This window comes from Phocoena phocoena, chromosome X (genome assembly GCF_963924675.1).
Source record: "Phocoena phocoena chromosome X, mPhoPho1.1, whole genome shotgun sequence".
Classification (NCBI taxonomy): Eukaryota; Metazoa; Chordata; class Mammalia; order Artiodactyla; family Phocoenidae; genus Phocoena; species Phocoena phocoena.
This window is the reverse complement of record NC_089240.1, coordinates 92,940,228-92,967,869: the sequence shown is the minus strand read 5'-3', so window position 1 is coordinate 92,967,869 and position 27,642 is coordinate 92,940,228. Positions and strand designations below refer to the sequence as shown.

The window sequence follows — 27,642 nt, the reverse complement described above, 5'->3', positions numbered from 1 at the left end:
GAGAAAAAAACCCCCAAATTACTGAAAACTTAGACTAATGGCCATCCTGTTACAATAATCTGGAAGAAATCTCCATTAACAATAAACCTAAGGCCGAAATGAGAATAAAACAACCTGGGGCCAATTCATGCAGCAGAAACCTGAAACAAGATAGTAAAACACTAAGACCTTACACCACTGTCAGCCCCATGGCTTAGCAATGGAGAGTTCATCTAGTAACCGGCAAACTGGACAGCCATGCCTCCACTACAGGGCTACTGCTTGCAAGGAAAACCAACAACTCCCAAAGCTGGTCTATATCCATTTGGAGACTCCTCCCATAAACCAAAAGGGCTGAAGTGATGGCTTTGGTACTGTCACACTGCATTCTGGGAGTGGGAGACTTCACAAGTAAAACTCAGGGACCAATGCATGTTGGAGGCTGTAGTTTTTCACATATTTTATATGTTCAGCGTGTCAGAGAATCTAGTAGTAGGACTAAGCGATTCTATATGCGTCTAGCAGAACCCACCAGATGAAGCTGCTAGACACTGGGAAATGGGTTGGAAGCTCTGTGCATCAACCTGGCCACCAGGAGTGGAGCTGAGAAGGGGTTCTAACCAATACCAAAGAGAATATGAGGATACTCAAATGAAATCCACATGCCCTGTGTCTTTAACAAAGAATAAATAAATCTTCCTTCTAATATGCATAAACATGCCCCCAAAGACAGCATGCTTCCTATGAAAACCTCTAGCAGCAGAAGGGAAATGTGTATCATTCTGAAGACTTTGAGGAAGCACAAAAGTCTACATTTAGTGTCTGAACCAGAAGAAATATTTTAGAAAATGGCATCCTCAAGAGAACACAAGAAAACATGGACTCTGTGAAACAGGTATAGAAAGCCACTGGAATCAAAACATATTGAGAAGGAAAGACACCAAACTGGAGTGAAGAGAAAGCTCAGCAAACCAAGGAAGAATTACAAAGAAATATTGTAGCAGCAGAATTAAATTTCACATTGGAGATGGCAAAGAGCAGAACCTACCAAATTCATAGTATGGTGGTCAAATCTGAACCTCTCCCAAGTATGCAGAGGAAAAGGAAAGCTGACCTTAGAAATCCAACAAAGGTTGTTATTAGGAAATCTATTAATGTAACGCACCAAATGGAGAGGTCAAAAGAGAACACCCAAATGAACCTCTCAATAGATTCTCAAAAAGCGTTAGCTAAATTCAGCAACAATTCCCGATTTTAAAAGGGGGGGTTGATAATTTAAGAATAAATTCTTTAACATTATAAAGGATGTTTAATCTTAACCAACAAACAACATGAGAGTCAACAGAGAAAACACTAGGAACATTTCCACTAAAATCAGAAACAAGGCAAGAATTCCGGCCAGTACTACTATTATTTAACATCGTCCTGGAAGTTCTAGTTAATACAATCAGACTTGAAAAAAGTTGCTCTTTGAAGGGAGATAAAGTTATCATATGGAAGTTGATACTATTAATTTCCAAAATAATCCAAGTGAAGCAACTGAAAAACTACTAAAAGAGTTAAGCATGGTGGCCAAATATAAAATAAACATATAAAAAAATCAAAATCTTTCCTATGTACCAGTAATAATTAGTTTGAAAATATAATAAATAAATGATACCATAAACTACAAACTGTCCAGGAATGACGTTGATGAGAAATCTGCGGGATACACAATCCACACACACACCCTAGAATAAATTAAGAAATCTACCATATGTCTTTTCCCGGATAGAGAGACTCACTATGGTAATGACATTAATGAAATTTTAGATTTAAAGTAATTCCAATCAAAATAACAGTATTTGGAAGAAGAGTCTGACAAAAACATTTTAAGTTCATTTGGAAGGCAAAAATGGTTCGGACTAGCTATGAAAAAAGTGTGAGTAAAGGAACAGTCTGGGAAGAATGGTGAAGAGAAATCTGGCCTGCTGGCTGTTACAAATACAAGAGTCTGAAATTGGTGGCAAACTCAGCAGAGACATCAATGGGATAGTATAACAAGCCACCCAAATAAACCCTAGTTTATCAAAAGCGTTTGATAAAATACAGAACCATTTCCGTTTAAAATATCTCCAAGTAAATGTGGAGACTATTTAAATATAATAGACTATTTGACAAATACCAACAGCAAATATGGAGGAACACCATTTCTATTTGAAATTAGTTATAGACAGAATGGCCCATCGGCATCATTTTTATTTAACGCTGTCTTTGAGTTTCTAGCAAAAACAGAAGAAAATGAAGTAAATGATACAACCATTGGAAAGAAAAGATAAAACTAAAATAAAAGTTACCAGAACTAACAAAACAATTAGGTAAGATAGCTAGATATAAAAACTATTTTTAAAATTAATAAACTTTTTCTATTCTAGCAAGAGGCATTTAGGAACGGAAAGCAGGATAGTATCCCACTCATAACAAACAAAAAAGTTCTTAAATCTTTTAAGAATAAATGTATCAAGAAAGGCATAAAACAAGATCTGAGCAGATGGAAAGAAATGCCATTTCTTAGACAAAAAAGCTATAGGTTTTAAAAAATCAATTCTTACAAAACTGAAATATAAATTTAATGCAATTCTAATTAGAATCCCAATAGGGTGGGGTTGGGAGGGCTGAATAAGTGATATTAAAATGTGTAGAAAAGAAAAAATACCAAAGAATAGCCAAGGAAAATATTATTGAATCTAATGTAATCCAATCAACATGATTTAGGTACACAAATAGACACACAGATGAAACAGAACAGAGAATCCATAAATGGATCCTCGTATATAAAAAGTTTGATGACAAAGATAGCAGTTCAGTTCACAGGGGAGAGTAAGGATTACTTAACATATTATGCTACAGTCACTGGTTATCCATCTTTGAGAAAACAGTCTTAACGAAGACTGGGAACCCAGAAGCTATAAGAAAATAATCATATTTGGATATGCAAAAGATTATGTGGAAAAATATACCATCAGTAAAGTCAATACATACAGATTTGGGAAAGATATCTATAATAAAGATGGTAGACCAAGGGCCAATATCCAAAATATACAAAGAGGGCTTACAGGTTAAGAAAAATATAAATAACCCCTAGGAAATGGGCAGATAATATGAACAGATAATTCAAAGAGAAAATCCAATCGGACCAAGACAGAGAGAGAGAGAGAGAGAGAGACAAAACCAAAATGCATTAGTAGCCAAGGAAATACATCCATTAAGTTGTCAGAATTATAAAAGAACCATAAAACCTTATGCTAGTAGGGATGTGAAACAAACAATAATCTCATATGTTACATATAAAAGGGAAAAGTGAATTATAACAGCCTGTTTTTGTAAATCAATATGGAAACAAATATTTATTTATATATAAACATTTGTGTCTGTGTGTATAAATTGAAAGCACCAGTATATAAGGGCATAAGCACAATGATGTTTAATTCAAGCATTGACTGTAGTGGCCGAAATCTGGAAAGAATGTAAATGTTCATTAGTAGGGGAATAGCTAAATAAACTGTGCATCCATGAAATATTTTCCACTCTTTTAAAAGAATAAGAGCCATACCAAGAGGCTTTGATAGACTTTCATGAGATGAAAAAAGTAGGATGTGTTAAAGTATATATAGAATTCTATTTTTATAAAACAATTAACAAAAACAGCAAAACATTCCAAAACCTGTGTGTGTGTGTGTGTGTGTGTGTGTGTGTATGCGTGTGTATACCTGTGAGCACGGAGAAAAATATGGAAGGATACATACTGGTTTGGTAATATACAGGGATGATGTGGAAAGGTAGAGGCAAGGGACAAACCAAATAAGGAAAAGGACAGGGTAAAAAGGACCACTATAAAAAAAATAAATCCAGCAGTTATATTTATGTATTTTATATGTACAAACACACATAAATTGAATTAAATTTAGAAAAGATACAATAAAAAAACTAAATGTGGTCTCTGCTTGTTAAATTTTAAAAAAAGCAAAAAAGGAAGGCAATAACCAAAATAATCTCTTGGTGGGATTAGGGGTGGTGTTTATTTTCTTCTTTATGTTTCTGCATTTTCTATAATGAGAACTGTTACTCTCATAATAATGAAATAAAACCAATACATGTTACTTTTAAAACATGACACTGAAAAATTGAGCCCATTTTGGGAAATCAAGGGGGCAAAACAGGGTTAAATACACCTTCCGCTTAGAAGCTGTCCAAGTAAGAGCTTATGAAATCAGGATCCATTACCCCTCATCCAGCAGAAAGTTATATTCACCTCAGGCAAGAGACTAAGTGGCTATTCCAAGGAGCTATCTGAAGCAGCAAATAGGGTATATTTCCCCCTACCTAACACTTTAAAGACTTAACTAAATCAGAAAGCCATTTACACCACTCTCAATTATCTAAGGATTGGCTGGGCTCTTTACTTTTTGGCCCCTCGCTCTGGCTTGCAGCCATTTCCCTGCTCAGAAACAGCTCCAAAATGGGGGCCAGAGAAGGGGGAAAGAGACAAAATTAATTGGGTCGATTTAGCTTCTCATTAGCAACTCTAATAAAAGGTTTGATAAATGAGATGGTCACAACTCGTGGTTAAAATGAGGCTTCCGGGACTCTTGAGAATTTCATTTAAGCAAACTTGCCTTCAGACAAACATGATTTGCCTGCAATACATTTTAATGGACCTGATGCTTTCTATTTTAAAGAAAGTCAGGACTTGTAATAAGGTGATGTTTTTCTCTCCTCAATTTAATTTGCACTTTAACAACAAAAAAAACCCCATAAAAACACAAAACAAAGTCCTTCAAGGTATCCTCAGTGGAACAGCAGGACCACAGTACAAAGATTCGCTAAAGGAGGGGAGCTGTCTGGCCCCCAGCATACTCAAGAGAAACTTTACGAGGGCGGCAAACTTCCAAGGGGGAATGTCTTGGCCATAAAACACCACCACAAAGAATCGCTAAAAAGGATCTGTCAGGGCTTGACAAAAGCACAAAGGCCAAATCTCCACATACAACATTTGCCTGTTTCATTGGACCCTTGAAGACTTTTGTCCCTTGGGAAGCCCAGACACAAAGCATTGCAGGTTCAAGGTGGTCACAAGCAATGTGTTCATCATCCTTTGTTATCAAACAGACAAGACAGTTCAGCAATGGCAACAGAAAAACAATCTCCCCTTACTTGAAGATGACGACAGCTCCCGGACATGGAGGGCAGGCCAGGAGAAAGATCTGCAATGGAAAAAAAACGAAGTATATGGTTATCAAGAGAAATGCTGGACACAGTGAGACAGTGTTATTTTAATAATAATAATAATTAATAACCAAACTCTTACACAGAAAATGTAACATAAAAGTCTTTAAAAGGCAAGCAGGTGGTGTTCCAAACATGTCTGTGTTTGCACATGCATCTATGTGTGCCTGTCTGTTCCGGCTGTGTGTGTGTGATGGGGAAGGGGTAGGTCGGGGAGAGAGGGAAAGAGATGGATGAAGAGCGGAAGAAGTAATTGGTGGAGGGCTAGGAGATGGGGAGAGCTTTTCTTTGGGGAGAGCTTTTCTTAAGCCATTTCAGCCTCTAAAACACTTCCTCTTAACCTCTAGAAGACTCAATTTTTCAATTCTTCAAGTTCAGCATGACACGAGTAGCCAGTATGACAAGCTTTTAACCTAGGACAAGTAAAAATGGATTCTGAGATAGGACAAATACACAAATGCCATCTGGTTTGCCTCCCATGGGGGAAGGTGGGTTAATCAATACCTAGCTTTGCCAGATTTAGAAAGAAAAATACAGGATGCCAAGTTAAATTTGAATTTCAAATAAACCATGAAAAATGTTTTAGTATAAGTATATCCTGAATAGTGTATGGAACGTACATATACTAAAACATTATTCATTGTTTATCTGAAATTCAAATTTAACTGGACAGCCTGTATTTCATCTGGCAATCCTATCAATATTGCCACCCCCCAGGCCCTTAGCCTCCCTTTGATTTTGAAGGGGAGCAGAATTTGCTACCCCAAAGTTTGTTTCTTTGGCATAAGGATTACTTTAGGCTGGTTGTTTTTAAGAAACAACAGACATAGGAAAAGCCCTGAAAACTGTAGAAGTTACCCTTCTGTAAGAGACATCTACACTTATAAGGAAAATCTCCATTTGTTAAAGTGTCTCCCTCTAGGAAAAGAAGGAAGACTCTAAATCTCTAGAAACTCTCAACAATGGAGAAGGCAAGGACCTAAATCTGCCTAGCAACCTTACCCTTGTTCACTGTGCTTTTCCTGGTCACCTCCAGGAACTGGTCTCCTCCACTCCTACCCACCAACCAACACTCAACATCTTTCTTTTAACTTTGGCTGAAGATGGTATTTAAGGTGGTGGATTGGGCCATTTCAGGGAGCTAGTCAGTTTTCCTGAGTCTCCCTCATGTATACAGGAGGTATACATGTTTTTAAACTTCCGTTGTTTTTCTTCTATTATTATTATTTTCCTCCTTCACATTTGATTGGTTTGTTTCGAAGCATGACTAAGTGGGTCCCCTTCTAGTCTCCCTGCTCAAACCAAACAAAAAGAACCTGGTCCTTCTAAGAGACCATCAGTTCCATGCTACTTGGCTTGAACTAGGCCTGGGTTACAGCCTTCAAAAACCTACAGCCGTGGCAGTCTGACTGCACCAAAGCACTGGTTCTCAAGAGGGACAAGGAAAGCCCTGCAGAGCACTTATAAAATGTGCAAATTCCTGGGCTCCCCCCATTGGGAATGCTGATTCCAGAAGTTTGGGGTTCCAGGAATCTGCGCATTTTAACAAATGCCCCAGGAGATTCAAACACTCCAGGCAGCCAGATGTGCTGAAGGTTTGATCAAAGACATTCAGGAAAAAAAAAAAAAAAAGACATTCAGCAGGAGAAGGATTGACAAAAGAATGAAACTCATGTTTATGGAGTTACTTTACCTACAGTGACCTAATGGTGAGGATTTACAAAATCATTGATATGTGTCCCTCTCTTGTGGTGAGCATTTATGAGCAGACCTTATCTGCATTATGGGCCAGTTTGGCTTTGTCACGAGTATATTCTTTATATTCTGTCCTTCAGTTCTCTCAGAATCTACACTTAAGAGGAAAGGGTACTATAAGGAAAATCACTATAAGTAGAGACACCTGCTTGAATCCCTGCCACGAAGAAGAGAAAGAATGGAAAAGAAAAAGGGTCTTGAAAGGAACACGGCCAGGAGTCCATTACCCACACAATACTTCATCAGAGAACCCCGCCAAGAAAATATCCATCGAGAACATGCCTTTCCCCTGTGGATCAATTTGATTAAAAGTGCAAAACCAATGACAATTGCAGGTCCACAATCCTTTATCTGCCATCGCCAAATCCAAAAAGCTCTAAAAACCAAAAGTCTGTTTTTTGTTTGTTTGGTTTTTTTTCAAAACTAATTTGGTAACAGATATGACTTGAACTGAGCTGAGGCTACTTACAGACTTTCTTTATTCCATTTATGGTGAGTATACACACATTTTCCACAAAAAGAATGTATTTTGAATACGGGGTGCTGTCCCAGACCCCACTGGGAGTGTCTGTAAAACACGTTCACTGGGGCTTCCCTGGTGGCACAGTGGTTGAGAATCTGTCTGCCTGTGCAGGGGACGCAGGTTCAAGCCCTGGTCCAGGAAGATCCCACATGCCGTGGAGCAACTAAGCCCATGTGCCACAACTACTGAGCCTGAGCTGTACAGCCCACGAGCCACAAATACAGAGCCTGCATGCCACAACTACTGAAGCCCACGCACCTAGAGCCCGAGCTCCTCAACAAGAGAAGCCACCACAATGAGAAGCCCACGCACGGCAACGAAGAGCAGCCCCCACTCGCCACAACTAGAGAAAAGCCCGCACGCAGCAACGAAGACCCGACGCAGCCAAAAACAAAAAAAAAAACCAAAAACCACGTTCACTGTATTGCCTTTCTAAAATCCAAATAATTCAGACCTATGAAATACATCTGACCTTAATGGTTTGGGACAAGGATTGTCAACTTGGAATTTCAATCATCCAGACATGAACTTAACCCCACTCCTCAACCCCACCTGTCAGGAGCAGTCCAAGAAAGAAACAAAGCTGGTATTCTTTACCACTGTCCCAGCAGTAAAGTTACTCACCGTAGGCAAGGGACCAAGTTGGAGGCTGTACAGAGTTACCCAGCATCAGGCCCATCAAAGGCTACATTCAGAAGCTACAGTATATAGAAAGCAGACAGGGGCCCCTAACCACCTTGGAAAGAATACTTCTGGAGTCACCTAAGAGCCATGCCAGCAGTCTTCCTGAGCTTCTGGAATACCCTAGATACTTCCAACATGTGAAAACAGAGAAGCAAAAATGCGACACTGGGCCCCACTGTTCACTCTTACTTTTCTATACCCGCAGCCAAGAGGAGATAAGCAGATTCTTGGGGGCCGATTTCCCTGTACCTGCTCCATTTGGTTGGTTCTGATCCACGACAGCCCTATGCCAGAAGCCCAGAAACCTACTGAAGAAAGCAAGCCTCCAGTCCCAACTCACTCATGCATCTGATTTCTCTTCAGGTAGCTCTGCTAGTCTTGACTGTAACTGAGTTTTCCAACAGTTACTTTCCTGTGGCCATGTCATTTCCAACCAGCACGTTGGCCTTCCTCGTCTTGCCTGTCTATTCCCAACACCAGGATAGAGGGTATCTTTTTCAAGCAACCTTTAAAGCAGATACATGTAGACACATCAAAAAAGGAGATTTGAAAAATGACCCCAGGGACTTCCCTGGTGGCGCAGTGGTTAAGAATCCGCCTGCCACAGTGGTTAAGAATCTGCCTGCCAATGCAAGGGACACGGGTTCGAGCCCTGGTCCGGGAAGATCCCACATGCTGCAGAGCAACTAAGCCCGTGCACCACAACTACTGAGCCCGTGTGCCACAACTACTGAAGCCCGCATGCCTAGAGCCTGTGCTCTGCAATGAGAAGCCACCGCAATGAGAAGCCCATGCACCGCAACAAAGAGTAGCCCCAGCTCGCCACAACTAGAGAAAGCCCGCACTCAGCAACGAAGACCCAACACAGCCAAAAATAAACAAAATTTAAAAAAAAATTTTTTTTTTAGTTTATATGAAAAAGGATCCCAACTCCATCCTATCTTTTTCCAGTAAACTCACAGTCTCCTCTAGCAACTTCATAGATTTATGACACTAAACCTCTCTGCTTTGCCATGCTGGAGCCACATCCATAATCACCATTAACCAAAGGAGAGGAGTGAAGATAACATGTTAATTCAGAGGCCCAAAGGCCCCCAGCCTTGGCCTGAATATCCCTGCTCTCTTCTTTGATTGGCTGCCAACTGCCTCCAAATTTTGCTGGCGTTTGTTTCAGCCTAGCAGACGGAAAGCTAAACTATCCCTTAAGCTGCAAACAGGGTGGGAAGAGAGGACACTTGGAAGTACAAACAAGGACGGCAGGAAGATGAGGAGGCATCTGAGCACATCCCAGCACCGACTCGGCACTCTGTGTTCATGCTGTCATCCGCCCAGCTGGGCACCTGAAGAAAAGGGCGTGGGCAGGGAGCACACAGAGACATGCTACAAAGCACTTCCGCTTACCCATCGCCTGGGAGGTAAGCAGGGCCTTGCTATGAAATCCCATTTTACAGATGGAGAAACCCAGGGGGAAGGTTCTGACAAGGTTTCTGGCAAGAACCCAGGTCCCGTAACTCCCAGATCAACACACTTTCCACCTCACACCTGACATGGTCCCAGCCTCACGGGGGCTTCTCTTCTTTAGACTCTAGCCCTGCCCCTAGACCCCCCAACAGAACACATGGTGCCACCGCAGGAGCCCCACACCTGCACCACCACACAAAAATCTACTCCTCACAAGGCGAGACATCTCAAAACACAAACCTGCCTGGGCAGCAAATTATATTTACGCAGATGGATTTCAGAGTCCAGCAGTCTCTAAAGACAGGCTCATCTTAGCTCCAACCTGCTTCATTCCCAGATCTGCTGGGTGCTGGCAGCTCCTGAATCCTTACAGAACTGGACTCTTGTTTGGCTGGTTTTTCCTGGAAAACCCTTCAGGTTCCATTCAAAAACCACGCTCTCGCAGCTTCCCCAGGAGAGACTGGCTCTCTAGCATCTTGCCCACAAACTCGAAAATTCAGCTTTTTCCTAAGCACCTAATCTAGGCACCAGCAGCTGTTCCAGTTCATCCTCTACCTCTGAACCACTCTGGTTCCAGGTTCCCACCTTCCCTACCCAAGCTCTCAGCATCACTCGACCCACTCCTGTTCCTGTCTCTGTTCCACAGTCATATCAGCCCCAAGTTCACTGGCATCAATATCCAGCTCCCTGTCAAATTCTGCTCTACCCAAACATTAGACTCAGTAAACCCCCATGGTCATAACGCGGAAAGAAGATAATTTTTGTTCACAGGAGGAAGCGGTTAACACTATGAGAAATGTATTTGGGAAGGACAGCCAGTCACCAAGACCATCCTAATTGAAGGGCTGGCCAGGTTAAGCAGTGAAGAGGGATGGGAAAACGAAATGAAAGGGAAAGAGAGTGAGAGAGGGACAGGAGAGTTGTGTTTGGCCTGCAACACAACCTTCCGAGGCCCAGCCCTTGCAGCTCCAATTCTCCTGGCTCCACCGCCTATGAGGGCACCCGACTATTTGGGGGTTCCTAAAGAGGAGTGCTTACAAACATTACCCACCATAGCAAAGATCCATTCCTTGGACTGCCCAAAGTCTGTCCTAGGCTCTGTTCACCAATGTTTATACTCTTGGGTCCTCATCTTCTCTCTCCCTGGACCACTGAAATAATGTTCACTGGCCTCTTGCCTCCAGACACATTGCTGCAAGAGGGATCTATCTAAAATGCAGCTCTGATCTACCCTTTAAAATCCCTTAATGGCTGGCCAGTAACTACAGGAAAAGCTCAAGTTCCTTAGCATGGCAGGCAAGGCTTTCTCTACTCCGGACCCTGTCGATCTCTCCAGCGCGGTGGCCTCATGCACTGTCCCAAACTGTATCCTGAACATACTCCATGTCATAAACATGCTTCTACAATCTCATTTTCTAATAGCTTCATTTTATTCAATTATATGGATATGCAACAATTTACTCAACCAATCTCCTCCTGTCGCACACGTAAGTTATGTCTAAATTTTCAGATCCTTCTCTATTTAGCCTCCATTTGTAGAATAAGAATTTCTAGGTCTTCAAAGGGAATATACATTTTAAGGCTTTTAACGGATAATTCTAAACTGCCTTCCAGAAAATGTCTTTGAATTTATACTCCCGCCAGCAACATATGAGAATGTGTTTCTGCTACAGCCTGGCCAATAGGTCATTATCACTTTTTAAAAGGCAAAACACTGAAGGGGAGCAGAATTTGCCACCCCCGAATATGTCTCTTTGGCATAAGGACTATTTTGAGCTGGTTTAAAAAAAAAAAAAAAAAAAGCAGATGCAGGAGAAGCCCTGAAAATCAAGTATATAAGACTCTTTCTGTAAGAGACATTTACATTTATAAAGGAAAACTCCATTTGTAAGGGTGTCTCTCCGTACAAGAGAAGGATGACTCTGAATCTCTAGAAACTCTTATCAATAGAAAAGGCAGCAACTTAAATCTGCATAACAACCTTACCCTTGTTTACTGTGCTTTTCCTGGTCACCTTCAGGAACTGGCTCCCTCCACCCTTTTGTCTTTAGCTGCAGGTGATATTTGAGGTGGTGGCTTGGGCCCTTTGACAGAGTTATTCAGTTTTCCTGGGTCTCTCCCATGAACACAGGAGGTATACAAGTTATTAAATGTCTGTTTGTTTTCCTCTTGTTATTCTGTCTTTTATTACAAGGGGATCTCAGCCAAGAATTTAGAAGGGTAGAAGGAGAATTAATTTTCCTCCACTACAACACACACACACACATACACACACTCTTTATTGCTTTAATTTGCATGTCTCAGATTACCAGAAATATTAAACTATTTTCTAACATGTTTCTTGGCCAGCCATATTTCTCCTTTGGGGATGTGACCATCTGTGGCCTTGCCGATTTTTCAACTAGTATGTTCTTTTTCTTATTGGGTTATAAGAGCTATTTACATTTTAATGACATTGAATACAGACTATTTGACATCTACTGCAAATATTTTTCCCATGTTGCCATTGTTGTAGCTCTGGTTATGGTAGTTTCGTATGGAAGTTTTTATATCTTTATGTAATCAGATATACTTGTTATTTCCTTGATGGCTTCTATCTTTGACGCCATGCTTTGAGTCTTTTACAACCCTGGGATTAAAAAAAGAGTCCCCGATTGTTTTCATAATATTTTAAAATTTTAAACCTCCAAATCAAGAAATTGTATCACTGCTAATCCTACTCACTCTTCCATGAGAATGGCCTTCTCATCTTTTAGCTACCTCTTTTTTACCCTTCAAATAACAAAAGAAAGCATCATTTCCTCGATCCTCCCATTAATTCCTTCTGTTTACCTCTTTCTGAGAAATTACAATTTTTGTCAGTATAAGGAGCTGACAAAGAGCCTTCTCTCAAGAATTTAGACAAAAGGGAAATTGGAGTACCTACTAACAAACTCTCAGGCTTCAAAAATCAACATACGATAGATTTAAAAGACTGCAAATTCATTTTAAAGCCAGAATGTTCCCAGACTTGAAAGACCACATTGTAACCTGTTTGAATTACACCCAAAGAAAGAACGGGGTTGGCCAACAACTGAGGTATAGAAAAAGGAGAGTCACAAAGGCATATATACTTGGTAGTGTCCACATCCAAGCACTATCCAGGGACCAGAGAAGCTTAGCTTAAAAACATCAAGTTTTCTGGTCCCACTGCCAAATTCATCCCTATTAAGAGAATGGAAGCAGGATAGGGAGCATTGCTAAGTGGTTAAGATTTTGGGCTTTAGAGTTAAGACAGACTCGGGTCCACATCCTGCCTCTGCCACTCACCAGCACTGTAACCTTGGACAAGAGACTGGAGGAATTTTCAACTCTAAAATAGGGATAAAAATAGCACCTATGTCTCACGAGGTTTTGGAGAGGATCAAATGAGATAAAGCAATCAAAGCACTTGGCACAATGTCTAGCACATAGCTAGCACTCAATACAGAGTAGCTATAATTATTCTGATCTCAAAAGAAAATCCATCCCTACTGTGAGCTACATCAGCAAGAGCTTAGATTAAACTTCCAATTCATCTAACTACACTTGTTCTATTTCCATGCTTGTACTATAATGTGCTAATATATTACTTGGCTTCCCTTGTCCAGCTGCCTACAAGGAGGGAATCCTTAAACACTCGAGACTCAGTTTCCTCGTCTGTCAGATGAGAATTACATTAGTATTACCTCATAGGGTAGAGGTGAAGATTAAAGCACTTAGTTTGAAGCACTTAGTTCAGTGCCTGGCACATTGTAAGGAATAAAATAAGTATGAGCTATTGATAGCATCATCCTTCTTGGATGCCCTTTCTGTTCTCCACTCACTGCAAATTCCATCCAGGCCCATAGCAAGTTCTAGTTCCCGCACAAAGCCTTCTCCAATAACTCCAGATAACACCTCTTTTTTCCCAATGGCCTATACAACTCATTAGGTACTTAGATTTTATTTAATTTGGAATATTAAGCGGCTCCCTATGGCTGCGCACAGTGCTATCAAGAGCTAGGATCTGATTATCAATTGTTCCCTCCTGGCGAATTTTAAATTGGCACTGGTGAGTCACTGAACAAATTCCAAAGTCATCTGTCGGGTAATTAAGGCTCTAGACAATGTGGCCCTCAGCTGCCTTGCCCACTATGCCTCAGGTTTTCACCCTGAACCTCAGTTTCTACATTCTAAAACAGAAAATAATAATAGTGCCTGCCTCCAACATCTTAAACTCAACTGTTGTTTGATGCAGATAACAAATGCTTTCTGGATATTTCCATCTGTATGTTATACAGGTATCTCATGCCTACCATGCCTAAATCTGAACTTGCCGTCTTCTTTCCCTAACCTCGTCCCTCGCTTAACTGCTCCCTCAAAAAATGCGAGAGAGAAGGGACAGCTCTTCCAACAATAGAATTCCGACTGATAAAGGCAGAAGGCATGAGGGAAGCAAAATTAACATTAGGCAAACACTGCAGCAATAATTGTACGCAAGAACCATTGATAGATGCTGATTAGTAGGGAAAGATGATCATTTTTGCATGGAAAGTACCTGTTAATTACAAAGGTAAAATAGTAACTTTACGGTGGAAAAATCTGGCAAACGACCAAGGTTAACATCACCAGAAATAACATATATCATCATGTACCCCCTGATATGATGCACCAAGAAGGGGAGGACATCACTTCTGTGGTATTTTTGCCAAAATTACTCAAATCTAATCATGAAAAAAAAATCAAGTTAAGTCCAAATAAGGAACACTTTACAAAGTAACTGACCAGTACTCTTCAATACTGACAAGGTAATAAAAGACAGAGACTAAGGAATTGTCATGGATGGAGGAGACCTAACAACCAAACGCAATGTGGGATCCTGGACTGGATCCTGGAACAGACAAAGGACGTGTGTGGAAAAACTGGTGAAATCGGAATAAAGTCTATAGTTTAGTTCAAGCACCAATGCTAATTTCTCAGTTTTCAGGATTTTACCATGGTTATACAAGATGTTAACACTAGGGGAAGTTGAAGGAAGGGTATATAGAAATTCTCTGTAGTATCTTTACAACTCTTCTATAAATTGAAAATCATTTTAAAATACAAAGTTTTTGCAAACTACTATGTATAAAATAGATAAACAACAAGGTTTTACTGTATAGCACAGGGAACTATATTCAACATCTTGTAATAACCTATAATGGAAAAGAACCTGAATATATATATATATATATATATATATATATATATATATATACACACGTATATAAAAGTGAATCACTTTGTTGTACAACTGAAACTAAAAAACATTGCAAATCAACTACACTTCAATTAAAAACATTAATTAAAAAAATAAAATACAAAGTTTTAAAAAACAGCAGTTATCCAATCAATTAGCCTATCTTCAAGCCTCAGAGCTATCTTTGATGCCACCCCTCTTTCTCAGGCCCCATATGTAGTCAGCCTCCAAGTCCTGTCATCTTGACATTTAACCTTTTCGTATATCTCAAATCCACCCTCATTATCTTTTCCTAGTTCACTCGCTCTCATTTTCTTCAACTACTATAACAGTTTCCGATCTGATCTCAAGGCCTCCAGTGTCTTCCCTTCTTCACTCTAGTTCATACAGTACTGCCAGGTTCCTCTTCTTAAAACAAAGCTCTGATCATGTTATACAACTCACAAATTCTGGATGACAGACTCAACACAATCTCTATCAAAATCCAACTGATGGGAACTTCCCTGGTGGCACAGTGATTAAGAGTCCGCCTGCCAATGCAGCGGACACGGGTTCGAGCCATGGTCCGGGAAGATCCCACATGCCGCGGAGCAACTAAGCCCGTGTGCCACAACTACTTAAGCCTGCGCGCCTAGAGCCCATGCTCAGCAACAAGAGAAGCCACTGCAATGCGAAGCCCACGCACCACAATGAAGAGTAGCCCCCACTTGCCACAACTAGAGAAAGCCCGCACACAGCAACAAAGACCCAATGCAGACATAAATAAATAAAAAAATAAAAATTTTTTAAAAATCCAACAGATGTCTTTATACAAACTGGCAAGCTAATAATTCTAAAGTTAATATGGAATTGCAAGGTACCCCAAAGAGCCAGAAAAACCTTGAAAAGAAGAATAAGTAGGAAGATCCACACTGCCAGATTTCAAAACTTACTACAAAGCAACAGTAATAAAGACAAAGTGGTGCTGGCACAAGGATAGGCATATAGGCTAATGGAAAGAATTCAAAGTCCAAAAATAAACCCTCCCAATTGATTTTCAACAAAGGGACCAAGACCATTCAATGAAAAAAAATTCTCTTCAACAAACAGTGTGAACCCTCGTAGATAGCTTCACCCACCAGAGGGCAGACAGCAGAAGCAAGAAGAACTACAATCCTGCAGCCCGAGGAACGAAAACCCCATTCACAGAAAGACAGACAAAATGAAAAGGTAGAGGATTATGTACCAGATGAAGGAACAAGATAAAACCCAGAAAAACAACTAAATGAAGTGGAGATAGGTAACCTTCCAGAAAAAGAATTCAGAATAATGATAGTGAAGATGATCCAGGAATTTGGAAAAAGAATAGAGGCAAAGATGGAGAAGATGCAAGAAATGTTTAACAAAGATCTAGAAGAATTAAAAAGCAAACAGAGATGAACAATATAATAACTAAAATGAAAAATACACTAGAAGGAATCAATAGCAGAATAACTGAGGCAGAAGAACAGATGACTGACCTGGAAGACAGAATGGTGGAATTCACTGCTGCAGAACAGAATAAAGAAAAAAGAATGAAAAGAAATGACGACAGCCTAAGAGACCTCTGGGACAACATTAAATGCAACAACATTCGCATTATACGGGTCCCAGAAGGAGAAGAGAGACAGAAAGGACCTGAGAAAATATTTGAAGAGATTATAGTCCGAAAATTCCCTAACACGGGGAAGGAAATAGCCACCCAAGTCCAGGAAGCGCAGAGAGTCCCAGGCAGGAAAAACCCAAGGAGAAACATGCCAAGGCACATAGTAATCAACTTGACAGAAATTAAAGACAAAGAAAAATTATTAAAAGCAACAGGGAAAAAATGACAAATAACATACAAGGGAACTCCCATAAGGTTAACAGCTGATTTCTCAGCAGAAACTCTACAAGCCAGAAGGGAGTAGCATGATATATTTAAAGTGATGAAAGGGAAGAACCTACAATGAAGAATACTCTACCTGGCAAGGATCTCATTCAGAGTCGACGGAGAAATCAAAAGCTTTACAGACAAGCAGAACCTAAGAGACTTCAGCACCACCAAACCAGCTCTATAACAGATGCAAAAGGAACTTCTCTAAGTGGGAAACACAAGAGAAGAAAAGGCCCTACAAAAACGAACCCAAAAACAATTGAGAAAACGGTAATAGGAACTACATATCGATAATTACCTTAAATGTGAATGGATTAAATGCTCCAACCAAGAGACAGAGACTCGCTGAACGGATATAAAAACAAGACCCGTATATATGCTGTCTACAAGAGACCCACTTCAGACCTAGGGACACATACAGGCTGAAAGTGAGGGGATGGAAAAAGATATTCCATGCAAATGGAAATCAAAAGAAAGCTGGAGTAGCAATACTCATATCAGATAAAATAGACGTTAAAATAAAGAAGGTCACAAGAGACAAGGAAGGACACTACATAATGATCAAGGGATCAATCCAAGAAGAAGATATAACAATCATAAATATATATGCACCCAACATAGGAGCACCTCAAAACATAAGGCAGCAGCTATAAAAGAGGAAATCAACAGTAACACAATAATAATGGGGGACTTTAATACCTCACTTATAACAATGGACAGATCATCCAGACAGAAAATTAATAAGGAAACACAAGCTTTAAATGACACAATATATCTCATATATTTAATTGATATTTATAGGACATTCCATCTGAAAACAGCAGATTACACTTTCTTCTCAAGTATGCATGGAACATTCTCCAGGATAGATCACATCTTGGGTCACAAATCAAGCCTCGGTAAACTTAAGAAAATTGAAATCATATCAAGAATCTTTTTCGACCACAATGCTATGAGATTAGACATAACTTACAGGAAAACAAATGTAAACTACACAAACACATGGAGGCTAAACAATACGTTACTAAATAACCAAGAGATCAATGAAGAAATCAAAGAGAAAATGAAGAAATACCTAGAGACAAATGACAATGAAAACACGACAATCCAAAACCTATGGGATGCAGCAAAAGCAGTTCTAAGAGGGAAGACATAGCAATACAGTCCAACTTCAAGAAACAAGAAAAATATCAAATAAACAATCTAAACTTACACCTAAAGGAGCCAGAGAAGGAAGAACACACAAAACCCAAAGTTAGTAGAAGGAAAGAAATCATAAAGATCAGAGCAGAAATAAATAGAAACAAAGAAAACAATAGCAAAGATCAATAAAACTAAAAGCTGGATATTTAAGGAGAAAAACAAAATTGATAAACCTTCAGCCAGACTCATCAAGAAAAAGAGGGAGAGGATTCAAGTCAATAAAATTAGAAATGAAAAAGGAGAAGTTACAATGGACACCAAAGAAATACAAAGCATCATAAGTGACTACTGCAAGCAACACTATGCCAATAAAATGGACAACCTGGAAGAAATGGACAAATTCTTAGAAAGGTATAACCTTCCAAGACTGAACCAGGAAGAAACAGAAAATATGAACAGACCAATCACAAGTAATGAAATTAAAACTGTGATTAGAAATCTTCCAACAAACAAAATCCAGGACCAGATGGCTTCACAGGTGAATTCTATCAAACATTTAGAGAAGAGCTAACATCCATCCTTCTCAAACTCTTCCAAAAATTGCAGAGGAAGGAACACTCCCAAACTCATTCTGTGAGGCCACCATCACCCTGATACCAAACCAGACAAAGATACTACAACAAAAGAAAATTACAGACCGATATCACTGATGAATATTGATGCAAAAATCCTCAACAAAATACTAGCAAACAGAATCCAACAACACATTAAAAGGATCATACACCATGATCAAGTGGGATTTATCCCAGGGATGCAAGAATTCTTCAATATACGCAAATCAATCAATGTGATACACCATATTAATAAATTGAAGAATAAAAACCATATGACCATCTCAATAGGTGCAGAAAAAGCTTTGGACAAAATTCAATACCCATTTATGACAAAAACTCTCCAGAAAGTGGGCACAGAGGGAACCTACCTCAACATAATAAAGGCCATATACAACAAACCCACAGCAAACGTCATTCTCAATGGTGAAAAACTGAAAGCATTTCCCATAAGATGAGGAACTAGACAAGGATGCCCACTCTCGCCACTTTATTCAACATAGTTTTCGAAGTCCTAGCCACGGCAACCAGAGAAGAAAAAGAAATAAAAGGAATCCAAATTGGAAAAGAAGTAAAACTGTCACTGTTCGCAGATGACAAGATACTATACATAGATAATCCTAAAGATGCTATCAGAAAAGTACTAGAGCTAATCAATGAATTTGGTAAAGTTGCAGGACACAAAATTAACACACAGAAATCTCTTGCATTCCTATACACTGACAATGAAAAATCAGAAAGAGAAATTAAGGGAACAATCCCATTCACCATTGCAACAAAAAGAATAAAATACCGGTCTTCCCTGGTGGCGCAGTGGTTGCGAGTCCGCCTGCCGATACAGGGGACAGGGGTTCGTGCCCCGGTCCGGGAAGATCCCACATGCCGCGGAGCGGCTGGGCCCGTGAGCCATGGCCGCTGAGCCTGCGCGTCCGGAGCCTGTGCTCCACAACGGGAGAGGCCACAACAGTGAGAGGCCCGCGTACCGCAAAAAAAAAAAAAAAAAAAAAAAAAAAGAATAAAATACCTAGGAATAAACCTACGTAAGGAGGTACAAGACCTCTACTCAGAAAGCTATAAGACACTGATGAAAGAAATCAAAAGTGACACAAACAGATGGAGAGATATACCTTTTTCTTGGATTGGAAGAATCAATATTGTGAAAATGACTATGCTACCCAAAGCAGCCTACAGATTCAATGAAATCCCTATCAAATTACCAATGGCATTTTTTACAGAACTAGAATAAAAAATCTTAAAGTTTGTATGGCAACAGAAAAGACCCTGAATAGCCAAAGGAATCTTGAGAAAAAAACAAAACAAAAACAAACAACGGAGACGGAGGAATCAGACTCCCTTACTTCTGACTATACTACAAAGCTACAGTAATCAAGACAATATGGTACTGGCTCAAAAACAGAAATATAGATCAACGGAAGAGGATGGAAAGCCCAGCGATAAACCCATGCACCTATGGTCAACTAATCTATGACAAAGGAGGGAAGGTTATACAATGGAGAAAAGACAGTCACTTCAATAAGTGGTGCTGGGAAAACTGGACAGCTACATGTAAAAGAATGAAATTAGAACACTCCCTAACACCATACACAAAAATACCCTCAAAATGGATTAAAGACCTAAATGTAAGGCCAGACACTACCAAACTCTTAGAGGAAAACATAGGCAGAACACTCTATGACATAAATCACAGCAAGATCCTCTTTGACCCAACTCCTAGAGAAATGGAAATAAAACCAAAAATAAACAAATGGGACCTAGTGAAACTTCAAAGCTTTTGCACAGCAAAAGAAACCATAAACAAGACAAAAAGACAACCCTCAGAATGGTTAAAATATTTGCAAATGAATCAACAGCAAGGGATTAATCTCCAACATATATAAATAGCTCATGCAGCTCAATATCAAAAAGACAAACAACCCAATCAAAAAATGGGCAGAAGACCTAAACAGACATTTCTCCAAAGAAGAGATACAGATGGCCAAGAGGCACATGAAAAGCTGCTCCACATCACTAATTATTAGAGAAATGCAAATCAAAACTACAATGAGGTATCACCTCACACCAGTCAGAATGGCCATCATCGAAAAATCTACAAAAAGTAAATGCTGGAGAGGGTGTGGAGAAAGGGGAACCTTCCTGCACTGTTGGTGGGAATGTAAATTGATACAGCCACTATGGAGAACATTATGGAGGTTCCTTAAAAAAACTAAAAATAGAATACCATATGACCCAGCAATCCCACTACTGGGCATATACCCAGAGAAAACCATACTTCAAAAAGACAGATGCACCCCAATGTTCATTGCAGCACTATTTATAATAGCCAGGCCATGGGAGCAGCCTAAATGCCCATCAACAGACAAATGGATAAAGAAGATGTGGTACATATATACAATGGAATATTATTCAGCCATAAAAAGGAATGAAATTGGGTCATTTGTAGAGATGTGGATGGACCTAGAGACTGTCATACAGAGTGAAGTCAGAAAGAGAAAAACAAATATTGTATATTAACGCATATATGTGGAATCTAGAAAAATGGTACAGATCAACCAGTTTGCAAGGCAGAAATAGCAACACAGATATATGGACATCAAGGGGGGAAAAGGGGGGTGGGGCAGGATGAACCGGGAGATTGGGATTGACATATATACACTAATATGTATAAAATAGATAACTAATAAGAACCTGCTGTATAACAGGGAACTCCACTGTACAGTAGAAACTAACACAACATTGTAAAACAACTATATCCCAGTTAAAAAAAAAATGGTGCTGGGACAACTGGATTTCCACATGTATAAGAATGACATTTGGACCCCTACCTCACAATTGTGTTCAGAAATTAACTCAAAATGAATCAAAACCTAAATATAAAAGCAAAAAGTATAAAACTCTTAAAAGTAAACGTAATGGTAAATCTTCATGATCCCAATTTGGCAATGGATTCTTAGATGTGACACCAAAAGCACGAGCAACAAAAGAAAATATGGGTAAACTGGACTTCGTGAAAATCAAAATATTTTCTGCCTCAAAGTATATTATCAAGAAAGTAAAAAGACAACCCAAAGAATGGGAAAAAAATTTTGCAAATCTTGTCTCTGACACGGGTCTAGTATGCAGAATACATAAGTGGCTCTCAAAACTCAATAATAAAAAGACGATAGTTAAAAAGTGGGCAAGGATCTGCATAGACATTTTTTTCTAAAAAGACATATGAATGACCAATACACACATGAAAAGTTATTCAATATCATTAGTCATTGGGAAATGCAAATCAAATATACAGTGAGATACCACTTCTCACCCACAAGCAAGGCTAAAATAAAATGACCATCTCAAGTATTCATGATGATGCGGAGAAATTGGAAACCTCATACACTGCTAGTAGGGATGTGAAATGGTGCTGCAATATGGGAAAACAGTTTGGCAGTTCCTCAAAAAGTTAACACAGAGTTATCATATGACCCAGTAATTCCACTCCTATGTACATATCCAAGAGAAATGCTCATAAAAACGTATACATGGATGTTCATAGCAGCATTATTCATAATAGCCAGAAGGTGGAAACAATCCAAATACTCATCTACGGACGAATGGATAAACAAATGTGGTATACCTATACAATGGAATATTATTTGGCCATAAAAAGGGATGAAGTTCTCGTACACACTATGACATGAATGAACCTTAAAAACATTATACTAAGTAAAAGAAGTCAGTCAAAATAGACTATATATTATATGACTCCATTTCTGCAATGTCCAGAATAGGCAAGTCTATAGAAGCAGAAAGCAGCAGAGCAGTCAGTGCTTAGAGCGAGGGGGATGGGAGGACAGGTAGGGGAATGTTAGCTAAATGGTATGGAGCTTCTTTTTTGAGGTGATGAAAATGTTCTAAACTGACTGTAGTCATGGCTACACATACCTGTGAATACACTAAAAACCAATAATTGAACACTTTAAGTGGGTGAACTGTACGGTGATGAATTATATCCCAATAAACCATTTAAAAAAAAAAAAACAAACTTCAGATGGCTCCTTAGTGCTTGTTGAATAAAGTCCAAACTCTTTAATTTGGCATCCAAATCCCTCCCCTCCCCCATCATCATTTGATCTTCCCCACCAGCGTTATCGCTCACTACCCTTTTTCACAAACCAAACTGAATTATTTACCATTACCCATATACTCCATGCAGTTTCCTATCTTTGTCTTTCCTCTTGCTAGTCCTTTCCCCTGGAACTCTCTCCTCACAATTCATCTTCACATGTTTATACTCTGCTTCTCTTACAAGGCCCAGTTCAAATGCTCCCTCCTATGCAAATCCTTCCTGTTCTTCAACCCTCTATGAGGGCCTCAAAAATTTATTAACTAAAAGAATGAACGTAAGTAGTCCTCCCGTATGATGGTTCCCACTGCCAGATGATAATCCTCTCAAAGCCATAACTGCACTTCTCTCTTCCTTTCCTAGCTACAGCAGCAGCTCACAGCTTCAAGCCCCACCCCCCTTAATAAGTCCCTGAGAATGGTTCCAAACTGCTAGTCTCTACCTCTCCCAGAAACCTGCTCAAGACGAAGAAAACTGACATTACATTATGCCAGGGCCGCCGAGTACAGTTGTGTAGGTTGTGCCCTGCACAACCCTAGTGGCGCCATTCATTTATAGTCTATGTGAATGGCACCCTCTCCTAGGGTTGTGCAGTGCATAGCCATTCGTGGCGGCCCTGCTTGGAAATATCAGAATTTGGGAACAAAGCCAAAAAGAGCACTCAATGAGAAGAAATCACTCTAACTATATATCGTTGTTGAGAAGTGGGTATTTTCCAAATCTTATGAAGAAGATGGAAAAGAAACTCAGGAGAATAACATGGTCTTAACACACACAGTGTTTGCATGGAAATAGAAAACAGAAACATCCAAGAGAAAAACTGTCACTGATGTTTTATCCAGCAGTGGAGAGAGAAAAGGACCCATGTTCTTGTCAATACAAAGGTGTGATATACCTACATGGTCTCTTTCATAAGACCCTTCAATTCCATTAGGTTCTGATTTTAGGTTATCAAATAAGCCCCTGTTTAATTTGGCTTCAGGAATCTTGCTATCAGGAAAGGTATGACCTGACATAGACACAAGTGTTATGTGTCTATACAGATCTCTCTCCCATCATCGATCCATTCATATCCACCTTGTGGTTAATCAAGCAGTCTTTTGTAAGGTTGGGAGTGTGAAACCAACATCCCTAGGCAAGCTGATAAAAATTAGGCTTTGAACCCACCAACCAAGTTGCAGAGTTGGGACCCATGTCAACTCTACTGTGGCACAGACACCTTCTAAGTCCCAGCCAGAAACAAGTCCCCCTCTGACTACCACATCTAAACCGCAAGCAGTAATGTAGGACTCCTATGGGGAGCCAAAAATAGCTGGAAAGATGGGCTGTGAAGACAGGTGAGCTAGTAACAGGGTCCAAATATGCCAGGTGTTGGGTTTGTTACTTTTCGTCCCCACTCCAGTTCAGTTCGGCCTCCTACTTTCATATTTGCTCTACCCAGCATATGTCATTCCACTTCTACCTCCTCCGGACAGTTCCTGGATAACACTTCCCCAATTGGTCATTCCTTTTCTGAACACCATCTGCATGTATTGCTACTATACACTTATCGCACCTTACTGTTGTAAATAATGACAGTAGTAGTAGTGATGATGATGAGATTGTTAACAATAACGGCAGCAACTATTATTTATTGAGTGCTTCACTAGGCACTATATCCATGTATTCCTCATAGCAATCCTATGAGGTAAGTGCTATTCCCCACCCCAACTCACCTCCGTTTACATATGAGGAAACTGAGCTAAGGGAAGGTTAAGTAACTTGTCTAAGGTCACACGACTAAGTAAGTCAGGCCTTGAACACAGAACTGTCTGATTGCAAAGACGTGTTTGTAGCCAATACTACCTTTTGTCTCCCCCATTTGTCTTTTGAGAAGTTTCCTCTGCCTCCACGCCCCATAGTCCCTAACATAGGGTCAGACACAGAAACGCTCCCCAGGAAACCTGTGCAAGTGTGACTCTGTTCCCTGGCTACAGCACAGCCCAAAACACAAGCTGGAAGAGGAGGGAAGAGGGGCAGTGAGTACAGAGACGCACGACCTTTTGGGGAGCCACGGGAGTCCTCCTCCTCTGGCCCATTTGGGACAGGATCATGCTGCTACCTTGACCTCAATCCCAGAAAAATATTTAGAACAGGACAGATAACCTGGTTGTCTTAAAACTCTTCCAGACAACTCTGAAGGAACAGAGCCTGGGCCAACCCGTGGGAGGGATGGATGGCATCCAGTTCCCTGCAGGAAGGGAACCAACTGTGTCAGGGTCACAGCCACGTGGGCCAGCAAATGTTTGCAGAGCTCTGCCACCGAGAAGCTTTATGACTATGGTCATGGAATTGGGGGGGGGGGGGAACAGGAGTATTTTTAAAGAAGGGAGCTATAGGGCTTCCCTGGTGGTGCAGTGGTTGAGAATCCGCCTGCCAATGCAGGGGACACGGGTTCGAGCCCTGGTCTGGGAGGATCCCACATGCCGCGGAGCAACTAGGCCCGTGAGCCACAACGACTGAGCCCGTGCTCTAGAACCCGTGAGCCACAACTACTGAGCCCATGCACCCTAGAGCCCGTGCGCCACAACTACTGAGCCCACACTCTGCAACAGAGTCTGGAGGCTGTGTTCCATGACAAGAGAGGCCGTGACAGTGAGAGGCCCGCGCACCGCAATGAAGAGTGGCCCCCGCTTGCCACAACTAGAGAAAGCCCTCGCACAGAAATGAAGACCCAACACAGCAAAAATAAATAAAATAAACCTGCATCAGTTTGTCCTTGCTGGCATTCTGGGCACACACAGAGATGCAGGACATAGTTCCTGTCTGCAAGAAGTTCAGTCTGTCTGACAAGGGTCTGATCTAGCATACTGCCAGCACTCTGTCAACCAAGTACAAAGCTGGCTGGTAGATTATTACCCCAACTCTCAGCAGGCCGTTTTGTCGGATGAAAATTCTGGCGGGAAAGAAAACTGCTGGCAAGAATAAAGGTTGCAGTTTATGTCTTTGCCTCCAATCTCCCATCCACACCTCCATGTTAGAAAATCGGGGAAGGGGACTCTACCAACCACTGTTTTGGAAGTGACACATGTAAACTCCATTCTTTACCTTCACAATACTCAACACCATTTCTCATTTGACAGTAGCTGTGTCTTTGTTAAGTGTCAATCTTCCCTGCTAGATTGTAAGCTCCTGGAGGGCAGTGGCTGTGCGCTGGTCCTTATTAGAGATCCAGAAGCTGAGGTAATGCCTGGAACACTCAAGATGCTCAGATACTTGTTGAACGAATAAATGAAACAAACAAATGTCTCTTGTAGGTGGATAGATGTGATTACCTAATCAAAAAGTCACTTTAAAATATTCAAGCCTTCCCTGGTGGCGCAGTGGTTGAGAATCTGCCTGCTAAGGCAGGGGACACGGGTTCGAGCCCTGGTGTGGGAGGATCCCCCATGCCGCGGAGCAACTGGGCCCACGAGCCACAACTGCTGAGCCTGCGCGTCTGGAGCCTATGCTCCACAACAAGAGAGGCCGCGATAGTGAGAGACCCGCGCACCGCGATGAAGAGTGGCCCCCACCCGCCGCAACTAGAGAAAGCCCTCGCACAGAAACTAAGACCCAACACAGCGAAAATAAATTAATTAATTAATAAACTCCTACTCCCAATATCTTCTTTAAAATATATATATATATATATATATATATATATATATATATATATTCAAGCCTTGTTTATGCATAGAATACCGCTCAAGATTTCCAAGAAACTGGTAATGCTGGTTTGTTTCTGGGGAGAAAAAAATAACAGGTTAGGGGTAAGGGGCTGGAGAGAATTATACATGCCCTTCTATTCCTTTCAAATTGTTTGAGTTTTTCAGTAACAACCAATCAAACATAAAACCTGAAGGAATAACACACTGATGGTGAGAGACAGACTTGTAGGGGACTTTTATTTGCTACATGTCATATTCTTGTAATGTTTCAGGTTTGGATCATAGGCTTGGCGTTGCCTCTATGTTAGAAAAACAATTAAAAAGGAAATTTCACAAAGAATAAAAATATTGGGCCCGACCCTGCTAACTTTCTGCAGTATGAGAAGGGACAGATTCCAACACCCGGAAAGCTCTGTCCAAAGTGGGGCAAGTGAAATTGCTGTGCCTCCCCATAGATAAGCTCCTTCCTCAAGCAACTGGAAGATTTATTTTAATCCCCGAGACTGCCTCAAGCCACCATTACGGCCCAGACACCAAGCCAGCTGGATACTTGGATATTTTTTTTTGAAGGGAAGGTGCCACTCTTTTGTATGTGACAGCAATGACAGGGCAGTCACAGTGAGACTCTGTAGCTCCTCAAGCTTTGCTGGCTGCATCTTCTAGGCAGGAAAAACTAAGGTACAAAAAGGTTGATCCTATTTTCCTCACCTGTCTCAAACAGCTCGGAACCCAACCGTTTGGCTTTGCTGTTAAAACTCAATGGTTCTGTGAGGGAGGCTCAAGAGGGAGGGGATATGGGGACCTACGTATGCATGTGGATGATTCACTTTGTTGTACAACAGAAACTAACACAGTATTGTGAAGCAATTATACTCCAATAAAGATCTATTAAAAAAAAATCAATGGTTCTAATGATACAAATGAACTTATTTACAACACAGAAATAGATGCACAGACATAGAAAACAAACTTATGGTTACCAAAGGGGAATGGGCAAGAGAGGAATAAATTAGGAGTTTGGGATTAAAATGTATACACTACTATATATAAAATAGATCACCAACAAGGACCTACTATATAACACAAGGAACTACATTCAATATCTTGTAATAACCTATAATGGAAAAGAATCTGAAAAATACATACATATGTATAACTGAATCACTCTGCTGTACACCTGAAACACTGGAAATCAATTATACTTCAATTAAAAAAAAACACCTCAGTGGCTCTAAATGCCGAATGCACATTAGAATCACCTAGCCAGTTAATT

General features: G+C 40.4%; 1 protein-coding gene across 3 annotated transcripts in view; it reads right to left on the bottom strand.

Annotated features, from left to right (window-relative positions):
* The window catches only part of TMEM164 (transmembrane protein 164), a 153,167-nt gene that overhangs the window by 75,355 nt on the left and 50,170 nt on the right, over positions 1 to 27,642 (bottom strand). The window contains exons 2-3 of one of the 3 annotated variants that reach the window (XM_065901146.1): positions 6,938 to 7,091; positions 5,173 to 5,222 (exon numbers count right to left, since the gene is read on the bottom strand). The exons of 1 other annotated variant lie outside the window; for it this stretch is intronic. Coding sequence is in view for 1 of the 2 variants with exons in the window: in XM_065901144.1 (XP_065757216.1) it covers positions 5,173 to 5,222 (50 nt within the window). In the remaining variant the exon portion in view is untranslated. The remainder of the gene's footprint in view (positions 1 to 5,172; positions 5,223 to 6,937; positions 7,092 to 27,642) is intronic. One more of the 3 variants, XM_065901144.1, reaches the window with a different exon arrangement.